Below are 15,971 nucleotides of genomic sequence, written 5' to 3'. Positions count from 1 at the left end.
AGCTTGCAGCGCAGCTCAGAACGAGCAACAAGGAAGGTAGAAGGGGTAAAGAAAAGGACCGGTGAACAGGGTGAGCGATAACTTCCAACTGGTGGTTTATTTGGTGACTCAGACGGCTATATACTTATACAATCAGCGAATCGCGTGACATGAAAAGACAAGAACAAAAAATTAAACAACAAAACTAAATCACCATGTAAATACATATTCAGACAGCATGTGGCGGCAGTCAGAGATACGCCAATTTATTGCTTTGACGCGTAAATGTAGGTGAGCTTACACATGCATGGCGAAGCCCTATGATAGCTTTCCATTCAATGATTTTTCTTGTAAGCTGATTGTGACTACGACCTAGAATGACAGATTCTTCTAAATAACGTTTGCAACCACACGTGTTGCAGTGCTGCGGAAGAAATTACCCCCCGCTGTAATGCAATTCTTAGAAGTGTAGCTACAATCGCGCAGCCTATCATTCAGACATCGGCCAGTTTGACTGACGTAACGTTTTCCACACTTGAGTGGAAAATAATGAACACAGTGTGTGCAATTAACGAACTTCCTTTTATGTTTTTTGTCACAGCTAGAGGAGCCTCCTTATTCCGATTAGTGAGCTTGCAAGTGCTCATAAATTATTAGAGGCCGGAAACACCACACGAATATTCGCTTGCTTAGTGATTTTCTTAAGATTGTGTCAGGCGGTGTGGATATAAGGGATAATGCTTGTCCTACCCCAGGTGGTTGTAGGGTTATCTTCGTGCCGGTTGTTTTTTCTACACGCTCTTAGAATCCGCTCTGCTACTGATACTTGTAAGGACATAGGGTAGCCAGTCTGCTAAAGCCGTTCGCACTGAGAAGCACAGCTAGAAAAAGAAACGGGATATTGGCATGATTTTTAATGCATTATTTAGGGAACGTTAGCAATGCCTCTCTTTACCAATTTAGAATGAGCAGAATAAAATGGAAGAAGTGGTTTGTTAGCACGAGTTCTTTGTTACAACACGTGTGAATATCGCAACAAGTTAAGCGCAGGTCCAAAAACCCCATCTAGTCATTCTGTGGGAGCTCGTGGGTAACATCAAGGAGTGAAACGCATTCTTTGACTATTGTGTTGCGCACATTTTGTAGTTTATTCTTTTCCACTCAGTGGGGAAAACGTTACGTTGGTCAAACTGGCAGATGTCTGAATGATAGGCTGCGCGAGCAGAGCTACACTGCTAAGAATTGCATCACAGCCGGGGGGTCTCTTCCGCAGCACTGCAACACGTGTGGTTGTAAACCTTATTTATAAGAATACGTCATTCTACATCATAGTCACAATCAGCTTACAAGAGAAATCATTCAAGCGAAAGCTATCATAGGTCTTGGCCATGCATGTGTAAGCTCACCTACGTTTACGCTTTCAAGCACTGAATTGGTGTATCTCGTACTGCCGCAACATGCTGTGTGAATATGTTTTTACATGGTTGTTTTAGTTATTGGTGTTTGTTTTTTGTTGTATTTTCATGCCACATGGTTCACTGAGTGTATAAGTAGCCTTCTTAGTCACGAAATAAACGATCACTTGGAAGTTAGCGCTCACCCGGTTCTCCAGTACTTTTTCTTTACTACTTCTACCCTCCTTTTTGCTCGTTGTGAGCTGTGCTTCAAGCTTAAAAGTCGTAGAATACAAAATCGCGCAAACTGCTACGCATTTTGAGTACGTCATGTGTTAGCTTTTATTTGTACATGCAAAAAGGCCACATTTGGGATTCTTATTTTTGAGTTCTGTTGTGACTAGCAGCTAAGTTTAGCTGGTGTCGGTTTACTTTCAAAAAAGGCATGTAGAAGGACAGGCGACGTCGACATAAAACTCATAATTTCTCACGAAAAATAAGCGCGTGCCGCGCATGAAAGAAACTGAAAAGAATGGTGGGTAATGTCTTTTTTTCAGTACTTTTCTTCAGTGGACCAATGAGCTGCTATAATCATTTATTCCTTCTAAGTGTCGTAACTAGCAGGCTGTTTTTCTTCTATTCCTTATGATTGCTTAGCAGTCTTTTACGGGTGGCAAAGTGGTTAATGCCTTATAAGTCTTTCCACATCACTACCTCATGTCACCGTAGTAAAGAAAACGTGACGATGCGTCACCTGTTCTAGCATCTAAAATTCAGCGTGCTGGCACAGCGTCATCATGCAAGAACGCAAAAAATAGCACCATAAACAGGAAGACGTTCCTCGTCTGATTTTGCGGGCTATTTATTCACCATGAAATCATCCGTTTAGTACGGAGGACCAGAGCGCGATGAAACCTTGCCTCAACTTGCCCATTCGAAAGCTCAAGTGACAAAAAAAATGTCACAGTTTCGCCTTAAGGGCGAAGCAATGAATGCGATAGCAACACAGCAATGTCATACGAAGTAAGGTGAGCGGCTTTGGTAGCAATATGAATTGTAGTAAACATGAGCTGATTAAGTAAGCAGGTGTGCTGCGGCGTAAGTAGACCGGCATGAAGAGAGACTCGATGACCACGAGAAGGCGCGTGTGAAACGGTGATGTTGATGAGAAGCGCTGCCTGTGGGTAGCGCGTATGAAGGGACACACCTGTAGCGCTGCACTGCTGATTCGGGCAGCATTGCATGTGTAGCGTGCGTTGGAAAATGTGGCCCGACTATTACTAACTGTGGTGTGAGCGCGCACAAACAAACATGAATAGATCGCACTGAATGACTGCAGACAACGACTGTCAAAACGCTGGCAGCAAGCGCATATACGCCGCAGCGGGCGAAGGTACGTGCGGTCTATCGCTTCAACGGAGACTGAGCGGCGAATGCACAGCGCATAAAGGTCAGAGCCGTGTGGAGATAAGAGATGGTGCGGGGCGAGCGACGAGCGCGGTTGTTGGCAGAGTAGAAGTGCGCCCCCCCCCCCCCCCGCTCCCTCCAGTGCTGGCTTCCCGCTTCCTTGCTTGCGCGTGGGAGATTGAGTGCGTTCGCTCTCCGTGACAGCGTGCGTCCACGCACGCTTCCGCTCGGGGCATACGGCTCGCGGCGAAGGTTTTATCTATACGGAACCTCACGGCGACGACGACGGCGACGGCGACGGCAGAAATCCGGTGGAAGGGTCCATATAATTGCTATCGCAATAAAACTTATTGAGATAGGGCTGGCCCCATTGTCATAAGCCTGCCATCCATAAGCATTCCAACACCAAGATACCATGTTTACGAAGAAATTGGCGTTGTAACGCCAATTCTGTTGTTGCGAACGAGACCAAGCAACATAAAATTCCTTACGCTACGACACAAGTTCATTTCGTAATGACAGAAGGGTGCAAGAATGAAAGAAACATTTTCTGGTCCTATAATATTCTCTAAAACACCGGTTTAAAGAACGCGCACTTATTATCTAGCCGAATGGACAGCTTTATGCGCGGCCCACACTCAATTTCTAATTTGATACGTGGCAGCTGATGACACATACAAGAGGAGTGAGCACTGGCGGAAAGCATGCGATAGGAACAAGCTGTGCATTATATAGTTTTTTTGTTTTTTCGGGCAGTTCCCATAGTTCCCGGCAAAATATGGTAGTCCCCTAGAAGCGCTGCAAATTGTGGTCTACAGTTTTCTCTAGTCGGATCACTTAAACAAAATATACGTCTGGTGACGCGCAGAGTCAGGTAGCAGATCTCCAAGGTCACTATTCCAGCTCAAAACTTGAAACATAATGCGCATGGTACTCTGACATGGTTGGTTGGATTGAGGTATGGGTTGTCAGGAAACGGAGCGCGTGTAGGCCATGTGCCATGGTGTGCGTGACGAGAAAGAATTTGTGCAGGAGAAAAAATCGGGTCCCACGCGCGGAGTGATTCGCTTTAAGTATAGCTTGCATTGTGTTTGTAATGAGCACTCTTCGTGCTTAGCGATCATGTGTGAATAGAGACCGCAATACCCAGTGTGGCGAACCACATCGCCAGCGCAGTTAGGAGGAAGAAGAGAAGACGACGAGGAGGAGACAGAAGAATGTAGTAATAAATGGGTTCTACCTACAGTACCCTAGTGAAATCTTAACATTGGCGCAGCCGAAAGCAGGAGCCTGTGAAGAAGAAGATGAACGTCGTGTTCAACAATGGACGAACCACCATCGAGGGCTACAAAGCAAGTGACGAACAACATGTCCGGCCACTGGAGGACATCACCACGCCTGATGTTCTGCGGAGCATTCCAAGTGCCTCCGGGTTTACGGCTGACGACCCCGTCACTAAAGGTATCGTTCCTGCCTGCAATGAACAAGACACGAGTCCGAAGCTTGTTTTAAAGGACTCATCTCAGCTCGTGAAACTGAACCAGCTGTAGTGCCGCTGGACAATGATATAACTGTTGTTACGAACACACTACTTGACCTTCAGAAATGCCAGATGAGGCAACAGCAGCAGCTGGTAGATCTTCTTGTTGCGCTATTAAGATCTAGAAGCAACAGAGAACAGATTTTCTTGAAACCACACATATTTGATGGAAATTCGTCCGGTGTACATACCTGGCTTCATTTTTATGAGTACGCTTGCTCCCGGAACCAATGGTTGACTGACGAGGATCGCATACAGAACATGCGGCTATTTCTGTGTGGCAACGGGCGGAAATGGTACGATCTTCGGTTCACTTCACAGTTGAGCGAATCGTGGGATGAGGGGAAAGAGAGTTTCTCTCGAGCATTTAAAAAGAACCCCGTGGAACTTTGGAATAACGCCATATTCTACAGACAGAAGGCAGTTAACATCAGAGAATATGTGTTCGAAAAGTGGCATTTAATTTGTACAGCCGAGCCGAAACTTCCAGAATCGTCTGTTATCACCCTCATTATACACGGCATGACAAGAGAGTGCCAGAAACAAGTTCTAGCTAGGTCGCCAAGCACAATGGACCAATTGCTTGAGTCACTGGCGTGCGTTATGACCCCAGATTTTAATGTACCATCGAATAAGACAAGGGTCACAACTCGAGACCAAGCGATAAATACACATGAGGCTCGGTACCCCTTCACCAGTCATACCTCCGAAAGTCAAGGCACCACCGAACCTCACCAGTACGCTGAAGAAACAGTGTTCCTTGTTAAATCAGGCGTTTTAATAGTGCCAATGCTTATAAACAGCAGAAACATGTCAGCATTGATTGACACTGGTGCTTCCGTAAACCTAATTAATGAAAATAGAGTGGATTCCACCAGCATCATTTTCGGGAAGCCTATTCGTGTGTATAGCTACGATGGATCATGTCGGGAATATCATAAATGGACAAAAACAGCTCTTGAGTTCCAAGGTCAGAAGTTCAAGGTGGAAGCGCTCGTCGTGTCAGCGGTGGACTTCGACTTTCTTTTATCGCGGCCCGATATGAGGAGCATGAAGATTAACATATTATGGAATGACGAGGTGAGCATTGGACAACCTGAGCAAGATACGTCTTGGACTGCAACACCCGACGAACGAAAGCTATCATGCGCGGAAGACGTGCCGTTGAAGTTCCCCGAGCTAATATGTATTGGGCCATATCCCGAAGCTACAACAGCGATTGAGGTGCCGTTCTTGTTGCGCGACAGCACAGTCGTCATAAAAAACCGTATAGCCTCAGCCATGAAAAGAAAGTATGGTTAAGGCCAGAACTTCAAGGCATGTTAGCGGCAGGGATCATTAGGCCATCGACATCATCTTTTTCTTCCCCTATTACCATTGTACCGAAGGAAGATGCATCATTCCGACTGTGCACTGATTACCGAATGATAAACAAGCAGACTGATCTTTTTTCATACCCGATGCCTAGGATAGATTGATATCATTGACGAGACTGGAGGATGCGCATGGTTTTCACGTATTAGACTTATGCAAGGGGTACTGGCAAGTGCCATTAAAAGAAGAAACTAAGAATTTACGGCCTTTGTCACACCATTCGACGTCTACGAGTATAATCGGTTACCATTTGGCTGGAAGAATTCTGGGTCATGGTTGCAAAAGGTGATGAACGAAACACTGAGCAAATTCATTGGAAAATTTTGCAATGTGTATGTGGATGATATCATCGTCTACTCCAGGACAAGGGAAAACCATGAGGAACATTTGTGTAAACTAGTTCAGGCTCTAAGCACCGCAAGACTTAAAATTAACATGAAGAAAAGTGAGTTTTTTTTTTTGCAATAAGGTGGTTTTCCTCGGTAGGGTGTTTGACGGTAAAACAAAAAGCACGAAGGAAGAGAGTGTGCAACGCATCAAGAAGATGGTGAAACCGTATGATGTCCATTCCCTCCGAGTGTTTCTGGGACTGGCGGGCCATTTCCGTGCATTCATAAGAGACTATGCCAGAAAGACGAAATGTCTCACTGCACTGACCCAAAAGGGTGTGCCATTTATGTGGTCAGAAGAATGCGAGAATTGCTACACCGAGCTTTTTCGCATCATTTCATCGGACTCTGTATTAATGCTCCCTGACTTTAGGTCGCCCTTTGAGCTATATACCGACTCATCTTATTATGGAGCAGGTTCCATACTCTATCAGCGTAATGCGACAGAACACCAAAGAAGAGAACTGAGGGTAGTAGTTACTACTCTTGCACTTTTACGAAAAACACAAGAAAATTATGCAACTACGGAGAAGGAAGCACTGGCGGTGGTGATGGCCTTGCGATATTTCAGAAGCTACCTGGAAGGAAACGACTTCAAGCTGTTCACAGACAACCAGGCGTTGATGTACCTGTTAGGGCTATCGCAGCCGAAGGGCAGAATAGCTCAATGGGTTAGCGAAATACAACAATTCAGCTTTCACGTCATACATCGGCCGGGACAGAAACATCAAGATGCCGAAGCCCTATCTCGACTCCACGTGCCGCACGAAACCCAAACTACAAATGTAAACCTGTTAGAGCTTTGGGAAGACACCCAGGAGATGGAAGTAAGAAATGGAAAATTGTACGTTCCGGAGACCGAAGTGCCGACGTTCTTGAAGCTTTACCACACCAGTCCAGAGTCAGGAGGGCACGACGGATTTTGGAAGACATACCACAAAATAGCCCAGCGATTCACTTGGAAAAACATCAAAGAAAACATCACAAATTATGTGAAGACTTGTCATCAGTGCCAGCTTGTTAAGCCAAGTACAAGCCAAGAGGCAACAGGATGGTCTTGCCAGAGTATTTCGATATCCCCTTCGAGGTGGTTCATCTTGATTTCGCTGAAATCAAAAAGAAGGGGAAGGGAGTTAGGAAGACGCAAGTATTCTTGTAGCCGTAGACGAGTGCACGCGTTTTGTCGCCGCCAAAGCTGGAAAAGAGGGCGCAAACTGCGTGATATCATTGCTGGAACGAGAACTCTTCAAGAACATCAGAGTCGTCGTCGCAGACAATGGCCCAGCCTTTAAAAGCGAGAAAGTACGACTTTGGGATGAGAAAAGAAATATCACCCTTCGTTTCCCAGCACCTTACCATCCGGAAGCGAATTCCCTTGCAGAGCGAATGATAAGGGACTTGAAGATGTACATACGATTATACCCCGAATTCAAAGGCGGCTGGAAATGCGCCTTAGAAGGAGCCGTAGCGCATCACAACAGATCATATACAGCGGGCCTAGGATGTAGCCCACATTTGGCGGCGTTTCGCACGAGCTCATGGCTGCCAGCTGATCACGAACTGGGCTTAGTGATACTAATTGATCTGAAGGACCATCCCAAAACTTCTCAGCAGTGGCAAAGATATAGAGTGACAATGAAAAAGAATTTTGACCGCAGACACAGCACAAAAATGCCGGAGATTGAACCAGATTCGTGGGTTCTGGTTCGAAAGGGACTTGATTCGAAAATGCCCTTTACAGGACCTTACTATGTCGTCAAGACAGCCAGACAGCAAGGACTCCTGAAGACATTATACTACCAAGGACCCAGTGAAAAAGTTGAAAAGGCTTCAATTGGGAATGTGCTGCCGTATTATCCTCGTGGGGACCAAGACAGCCGATTGGGAGTGTATGGCGAACCACATCGCCAGTGTAGTTAGGAGGAAGAAGGGAAGACGACGAGGAGGAGACGGAAGAGTGTAGTAATAAATGGGTTCTACCTACAGTATACCCTAGTGAAATCTTTACACCCAGTTAGACACATTTTCATTGAGAGCCGCCTCGTTCAACAGAAATTCATTGCGCTCAATCAATCAGATGCTGCGCATGACAACGAAGGTTTGACGAAGACGGGAAAACCACGACTGCACAAAGATGACTGTGTGAGGTTGTAATGCAATAAAGTGGGAACTTGGCTGGTTGATATCGGTTGGATAATAAACGACTAACACTGCAAGACACAGGACTTAAGCCGAAGACAGACGAAGAACTGACTATCAACCAATGCTTTATTACGCACACAGCATTATATACAGGTGCGTGAAGAGGAAGAAAGAGAATAAGTTCGGCGTAGAAACCATGACAAGAACGAAAGGCCTGTTATTGAAATCAAGATGACAATGTTCAGCTTATGAGCCCCATCATCCATGTGCAATAAACGAAATTCCCTTGGTGAAGAGCAATATCCATGGCAAACAGACGCACGTGTGACGTCTTCCGTGACTGCAGTAAGCCTCGTATATCTCACGCGCAAATGAACAAATTTAGTCAAGAAGAAACGGACCAAGCTAGACGCAGAAAGGGTAAAAGCAGACGAATTGAGGCTGGTGCTCGCAAACCAATGTGCAGCTTTAGAACAGGAAGGTGAACAAACAGAAGTAAGCAATGAAATCGTAACGAGGCTGATTTCAGAAGCAGCACTTCAAGTTGGAGTTAAGGCACCAAGGCCGCCAGTAAGTAACCTCTCGAAAGTATCAAATGACCGGATAAAGAAACGACAAAGGATGAAAGTCTCAAACTCACGTGATTACATAGAGTTCGCCTAACTGTGAAAGCTGATAAACAAGAAGGAAGTAAGCGATACTTCGAAATTATGCCGAAAAGAATAAGAAGCAGTAAGAAATGGCCGCACCATGACATAAGTCAGTAGAAACTTGGCATAAGGACAGGCAAGATGTGTGCAGTTAGTGATATGCAGGGTATACCATGTCATCAGCAATTTCAATGGTACAGTAAAAACTGCTGAAGAATTTGATACTGTCCTGTACAGCGACCTGAGCAGCCACACACCTTCATTGGAAATGGGGACCAACAGGACACAGTTGCTCCTTCTATAGCGATGAAGCTAGAAGGGCATTGTAAGCATGCCCTGGGGAAAAGTGGCAGATGGAATAACACTTCATTTACTCACAGGTGGCGGATATATTATGTTTGAAAAGCTTGCGGCCCTTTTGTAGGCAATGCCTCACGACTGCAAGTGTACGAGAGAAGTGGAAGAATCCCAACATTATACTAATTCATAAGAACGAATATAATAAATAATTGAAGAATTGTAGGCGTATCAGTTTGCTTTCAGTATTTTTAAAGTATTCACCAAGATCATTTCAATAGAATTTGGGCAACACTTGAATCGACCAAGGGAACAAGCTGGCTTCAAGAAGGTACATACATATTCTACAATGGATCACGTGCATACCACCAGTCTGTTAATTGACAATCTGCGGAGTACAATAAACCTCTATATAGCTTGCGTAGATTATGAAAATACAATTGATTTAGTACAAATACCAGCAGTCATGGAGACATTGCATAATCAATGAATACAGAAGGCATATGTAAATATCTTGGGAAATATGCACAAAGATTTCACAGTTGCCTTGTTTCTCCACAAGGAGAAAACTACATACAGGGGGGCCAGGCAAGGATACACAACTATTCCAGTCATATTCACTGCATGGTGCTAGATACGGGCCGCCGAGTGCCTTCTGCCGCTTCTTCTTGCCAGGAATCACCCACCGTCGCAACCGCATTTCCAGCTATTCGACATTGCCAGCCGAGAGACAGCCGGGCGCCTGCTGCCACTGCTTCTTGCCTGGAATGACTCGGTGTCGTACTGCGTACCATTTCTCGTATAAACATGTGCACTTGATGTTTGTCGGGATCACGTCCCCCTAAGTGCGCTAGCCCTTGTTGACGTTGACCCCACTCCGCCGTTCGCTTTCCAAGAACCTCCCAGAAAGGTGGAGGCCACCGTGACTGCTGGACTGTCATCTTGTGCGGGAGAGTGGACGACGTGGGAGGGTAGGAACGTTGAGGAAAAATCGCTTTTAGGGGCGAAGCACCTTAGCGTCGAGGCTTGTCCGTCCGTCCACGTTGTGCATGCTCATGGCCAACGTTGGCGGCGCCGTAGCCATAGCAGCCAGGAGGGCGGAGGAGGGCGGCGCGGCGCATGCGCACGCGGTCTCCTCCTCGCCAGCTCCTAGCTCACTTCCCGAACCCCACTTCCCTTCGCGGCACGCTCCCTCAATGCCCACGCAAAAGACGTCGAACGAGATCCCATACTAACGAAAGCAGACGTCGTTTGCTTTACCGAAACTTGGAACGCGAGACCGCACCTCAATCGATTTTCCCCGTCGTCTGCACAGATGAAGCAGAGCATTCGGCGGGTGGTGTTGGGATGTACGTGAAATTGCCAGAGACCGCGGTGGATCTCGACCTACGGATAACGAGCCAATCTCGCAACGGCCAGCACGCTGCAATAAAGCTATCCGACGGAACAGTCGTCATGACAGTGTACTTGGCCCCGAATCTCTCTCGAGGCAACGTAGAAAAGTACATCAATCTTGTCATGTGCGAATACTAAACAAAGTACAGGAACAACCCCTTCTTACTTGTCGGGGACTTCAACGTAGATATCACGGACAGCGACTGGCTTGTGCAGTATATGACGTCTCGATACGCTCTACGATACATTTCGTATGTCTGGAACCAACAACCACCATGGAACGTGCATACACCTTGTCTTTGCCAACTTCAGGCTAGATCCGATCGAAGATCCATTGCCTCTACATTTCACGGACTACAAAGCAGTGATAATGAAGGGAAAACGGAATCCGAACTCAACACGACATACGAGTTATGACAAATAAAACATTGTATAGACTGTACACACGCGTTGTCACTCTTTACATGCCTGAGTGGGCAATGTCACGGGTGATTTACGGTAAAAATGATCCCCAGTGCTTTGCCAACTCATGATTCACTTCGTGGAGATGCGTGGATTTTTCCGCCGGGCGAACAGGTCTTAAAAAGCCGCAGCATGGAGGTGTGAGGAGGCAATTCTTCAGACCTTTCAAGCCAGGGCTCGCTTTGCTGTCGTCTCATGTTTCGCTTTCTGTGTTTTCTTGGCCTAACGTCGGCAAAAATGCGAAATAAACCAAGTTACTTGTTCCTTCGCAAAGCGTCAGCACTCTTCCGCATGGAACATCATCTCTGGCCGGAGAGCATTGGAGGTTACCGGACACCGACCTGGCCGAGGGAGCCACCGGGAATCCGAGGAAACTTCCAAACTCGGGAATCCAATAATACGTAGAAGTATGCAAGCTATTAGACGGGAACGCTCAGGAGGGAATATCAACGGCGAATATCTTAGCAGCCTTTGGTTCGCAAATGACATTGACCTTCAACAACACTGGGGATGAATTACGACAAACAAATGATTCAGGACCTTAACCAAGAAAGTGTGAGAGAATGACTGAGGATTATTATGCAGAAGACAAAGAAAATGTTCAATAGCCTGGCAACGGAGCAAGACTTCAGTATCACCAGTCAGCTTCTAGAGTCTGTAAAGTAGTATGTTTACTTCCAGGTGCAAGTTGAATAAGCTAGCACAAGACCGGGGCACTTGGAGGTAGCACGGAGAGGCCTTCATCCAGCAGTGGACATAAATATAGAGTGATAATGATGTTGATGATTTTGATCTCATGCGCACGCTGGTCATTACAACGCCTGAGTACTTTTACAATAATCAAATAAAGTCTTAGTACCACGTCGAGAGCAATGCGCTGTGGGGTGGCTGTCTTCACTGTCTTTCATTAAATTGGAATGTTCGTTGACAGAAAGGCCGGTTTGGCCGATATAGCAACGAGCGCGTGAAGGGGGAAATTCGTATATAGCATTGTTACAGCAATCAACAAATTTGCTTATGTGTTTCTAATCATAGACGCGTCGCTACGCGTCTCTGCTATTCACTTTTTGGCACATAATGAAAAGTTTGTTCTTTTCGGAAGAAAGAACTTTATTGCCTGCCTTAATTTGTCCGCTATCTTTTTCATTTGATGCGACACTCGGTGCAAATAAGGAATAACCGCGGTTCGAGACTGCGAGGTTCAATAGCGACGTCATGCCTACAACGGTGTGAAGGTATGATGACACGGGTATATTTATGGCAAAATGAAGACGACGGCAAATGACGACGAAAGCAAGACGACGATGCAGAGCTGGCAATGTCACCACGACGAACAAATGATGACGATGGCATCACGACCATAGGATACGCTGGAGCACACGCTGGAGGGACGACGGTGGCATGACGGCGACGGCGTGACGGCAATGTGATATTGGTGCTAAATTGATTACAATGGTATGACGTTTTGGCATAACAGTAATGGTATGACAATGCCGAATGACGACAACTGTAAGATGACGATGGAACGACCAGGATGATATGACAACTACATCGCGACGGAGCAGTAATGGCAATGTCTAGTACATGGAAGTCGACCAAGATCGTAGGTATCAGCAAGCAGATATGACAACGGCACGACAACTATGACGTGATGACGACGATGAAATGACCACGACGTCATGACGGTGACTGTGTGACGACGACTGCTCGTCAATGACCGCGTGTGTTAGTGTTGGAACTCCCGCCCGCGCTTATGTGCAGCACCTGCTGCCACAAGCGGCATCTATTCGCCCTACACCTGGGCCTGAATTCACAAAAACGTTCTCACGCTAAAACTATTCGCAAGAACCGATGCTAGCCAATGAGAATATTGGTCATATTATTAGCTCGGCGGTCGGTCAGTGACAAAGAGCCCTTAGGAACAAAAAGCTTTGTGAATTCGGCCCCTGGTTTGTGTGTGCTATGTCCGATACCAGCTGATTGTCTAAATCTTTATGTAGCCAGGAGCCAGCAGAGATGACAATGATAGGACGGTGACAGCGTGATTTATACATTACTTTTAGTATGACCCACTCGTTCGGTAAGAGCCACCTCAATTCGCACTCTATCCGGTGTTTGTTTGCTCTATATCGGTATCGGCCAGTCGTACAAGATTGTAGCCGGGAAAGATTGAGAAAGAGAAATCAGCTATATTATGCAAATAGCTCATTGTCCGAGCCAGAAAGCAGAAAAAATAATATTGGTACGACGGCGTGATGACGACATCTTTCAGCATGACCCACGTATTTGGTATGAGCTATTTGGCAAGACAGCAGCCATCGGCAGCATGGGAAAGTCGAAACAAGGGGCAAGGACATCTTGGCTTCAATCAACTGAGTCATGTTGCGTTGCGTTGCACTTGGACAGCGAGAGGCAGTGCACAGGGTCAATTTCGCATCACCCGGCTCTTATATCTTCGTGTGAACTTGAGTTGTGAGAGGCAGAATGAACAGCCGTATGTCACCAATCATTTGCATCGATAACTTAACAATGACACAGAGTTTGTGACCGGAAGAACTTTGAGGACTGGCTCCCCATCACGGTTTTCATTTGCATTGAACACATAGCGCGGTCATTTTTTTTTGGCCTCATTCTGCTAGTACTGAACTTCAATGATGACTAAACTGTTCTGGTAAGATGATTTAGCGTAATACCTCGTCCTTCTTTCGTTTATCTGTTTCAGGACCTATCGAACGAGATCTACCCCTACCACGGCCTCATCAGATACGACAAGTACAGTGGACAACGGGCTGAGCTGCGTTCACTGTTGGCTAAAGTATCCAAGTACGAATAGCATATTCCCACCGACATTGTAATACGTGAGACCAGACGTCTTTCAAATACTCAGGTAGTTCACGCTGTCGCCCACCACTTTGCACTGAAGAGAATGTTGAAGTCCGGAGCAGACGCCTGGTAAACAAGCTTGCAAAAGATGAGCACATTGAAGGCTGCCGAAAGTTCGTGATACGGAAATCTTTAAAAAAACTCTTCTCGACTCTTCACTGGCTTGGATGCGCCAGGTGTAGTACTCTGACACGTGCACAGCCGTCCGAACAAGTCTTAGATCCAGGTTGCACGACTCGGCCACGAAGTAATTGATTTTTTTTTCGCGGCAAAGCTGTTCAGGGGAGTTCTAAAATTGTTTTCATGCATCGGCAGTGAAAGCCCTTGGCGGCGTGGGACGGTATAAAATAGTCATAGAAGAGTCACTAACGCGGTCTGCGTCGGAGCCCCGAAATGGCCCTGTAATACTCTGACATTGGTGAATGAATTGTTGAAATCTTTATTGATATAAATGTAGCCGTTAGGCTCAGGAACTCTTAGTCACGGGCTCCGCTAGTGAATTTTTCTGGAACTTCTTCCACTTGGTTGAGTTGGTCGTGCTGTACCGCCATCTAGTAACGTGGCGTCGGATATAATCGAGGGTATAACAGTGCTAATTTTCCATATAACTGAGTATTCCAACATGCTTGTGTTTAGCGAATGAATTACATCGTGTGAAGTGGAGCGTTTGCAAAGTCTTGGGTATAGAGTTAGGTCAGAGGAAAAACAGCATCTAGGACACCTGATGTGTGAGAAATTCCGGACACAGCTTCTCCGTTTCGTATGTGTTAGTTACCCGGATTGGCAGACATTTGCAAAGTTTTTTTTTCTTATGAGTGCATAGCTTGCTTGCCTCATTCGTCCGTTTTCGAGGTTGGTAGCCGGACTTTTTCTACCTGCGCAAAGTGCACGTGCTCACGCGCAAGCCAATTACAGGGCGCGTTCGGCACCGAACGCCATGCGTGCATTAACGTAAGAGCTGTGTGGTGTGCGAAGGTTTTACGCGTTGTGTAGGGTAGTCGCGCTGTGTCGCGTCTGTTCCTCGCCTAGGCTGACGGTTGTTGGAACGCGTTCATCGTCTAAGTCCGCTGCGCGTTTCATGTCGAGATGCGCCATTTCGTCGTGCCGGATCATCACAGCTTCGCTCGCAACGGCACCGACAGTGTGTGAGATCTACATGATCTTAAACGTAGTGGCCGACGTAGTCTCCCACGTCTGTTGAGTGTAACTAGCGTTCAAGAAAGCGCAGGTGCGCCACCTTTGTCATGCCATCGTTGTCACACTGTCTTCATTCTGTTGTTGTCAATGGTCTTGATCATGCTGCCGTAGTCGGCGCACCGTTATTTCCATCATCTTTGTACCATAATCGCCGCCTTCGCAGTAACGCTGTCGTGCGGTCTACCAAAGCAAATCGAGTGTAATCTGTCGTCCATTAACAAGTACCACTGTCGACGTCAGCAGCATAATTCGGCAACATGGCTCGTGTGTACATTTGATTACGGAGATCCGCCGAAGCTATTCACTTACCTTGACAATCATCTTCGATGGTTTCTGCAACAATCTTATTTTATTTTTTCGAAATCATGGCAGCTACTGGAAGACGATCTTAGTGAGCAGTGCGTCCTATATTTGCGCGCTTTAGGTGTCATTCATTAACAAACAACTACAGAAATTTGTCGTAGCGTTATGGCTATGTGTTTTGAGGTCTGCTTTAGTATTATAGCTAGCAAATAAGTTTATCTAACACACGTGCAATGTAACGACGAAGCCCGTGTTCCAGCCATGTAAATTGTAACCGTGTGGCGCAACCAGATTAATCAGCGCTTACCCGAAAGGCGCAGCAATTCGGCTCAAGGTTTGTTACGCGGGCTCAGGCTCTCGACGTCTTACATAGGGGGCCTGTCCGTGTTCGGTAAGGTGCGCGCAGAAAATGAGTGCTTGAGCTTCCGAAGCGGGAAGCAGGTGGCCTAGCATAACTATACTGCCATGCATGTCCCGAAGAATTCGAGATAAAACGGAGTCATGAGCATCTCGGCTAAAATAAAATCATTGAATAACTTGCCTGTCAGTGGAACAAAGT

At 46.3% G+C, this 15,971-nt stretch overlaps 1 protein-coding gene across 1 annotated transcript in view; it reads left to right on the top strand.

Annotated features, from left to right (window-relative positions):
• The window catches only part of LOC125943479 (uncharacterized), a 69,692-nt gene that overhangs the window by 24,263 nt on the left and 29,458 nt on the right, over positions 1 to 15,971 (top strand). The window contains exon 6 of the mRNA XM_049662812.1: positions 13,752 to 13,852. Coding sequence (XP_049518769.1) covers positions 13,752 to 13,852 — 101 coding nt within the window. The remainder of the gene's footprint in view (positions 1 to 13,751; positions 13,853 to 15,971) is intronic.

Source organism: Dermacentor silvarum, chromosome 2 (genome assembly GCF_013339745.2).
Source record: "Dermacentor silvarum isolate Dsil-2018 chromosome 2, BIME_Dsil_1.4, whole genome shotgun sequence".
In the NCBI taxonomy this organism is placed as follows: domain Eukaryota; kingdom Metazoa; phylum Arthropoda; class Arachnida; order Ixodida; family Ixodidae; genus Dermacentor; species Dermacentor silvarum.
This window is presented reverse-complemented; position numbering and strand designations above follow the sequence as displayed.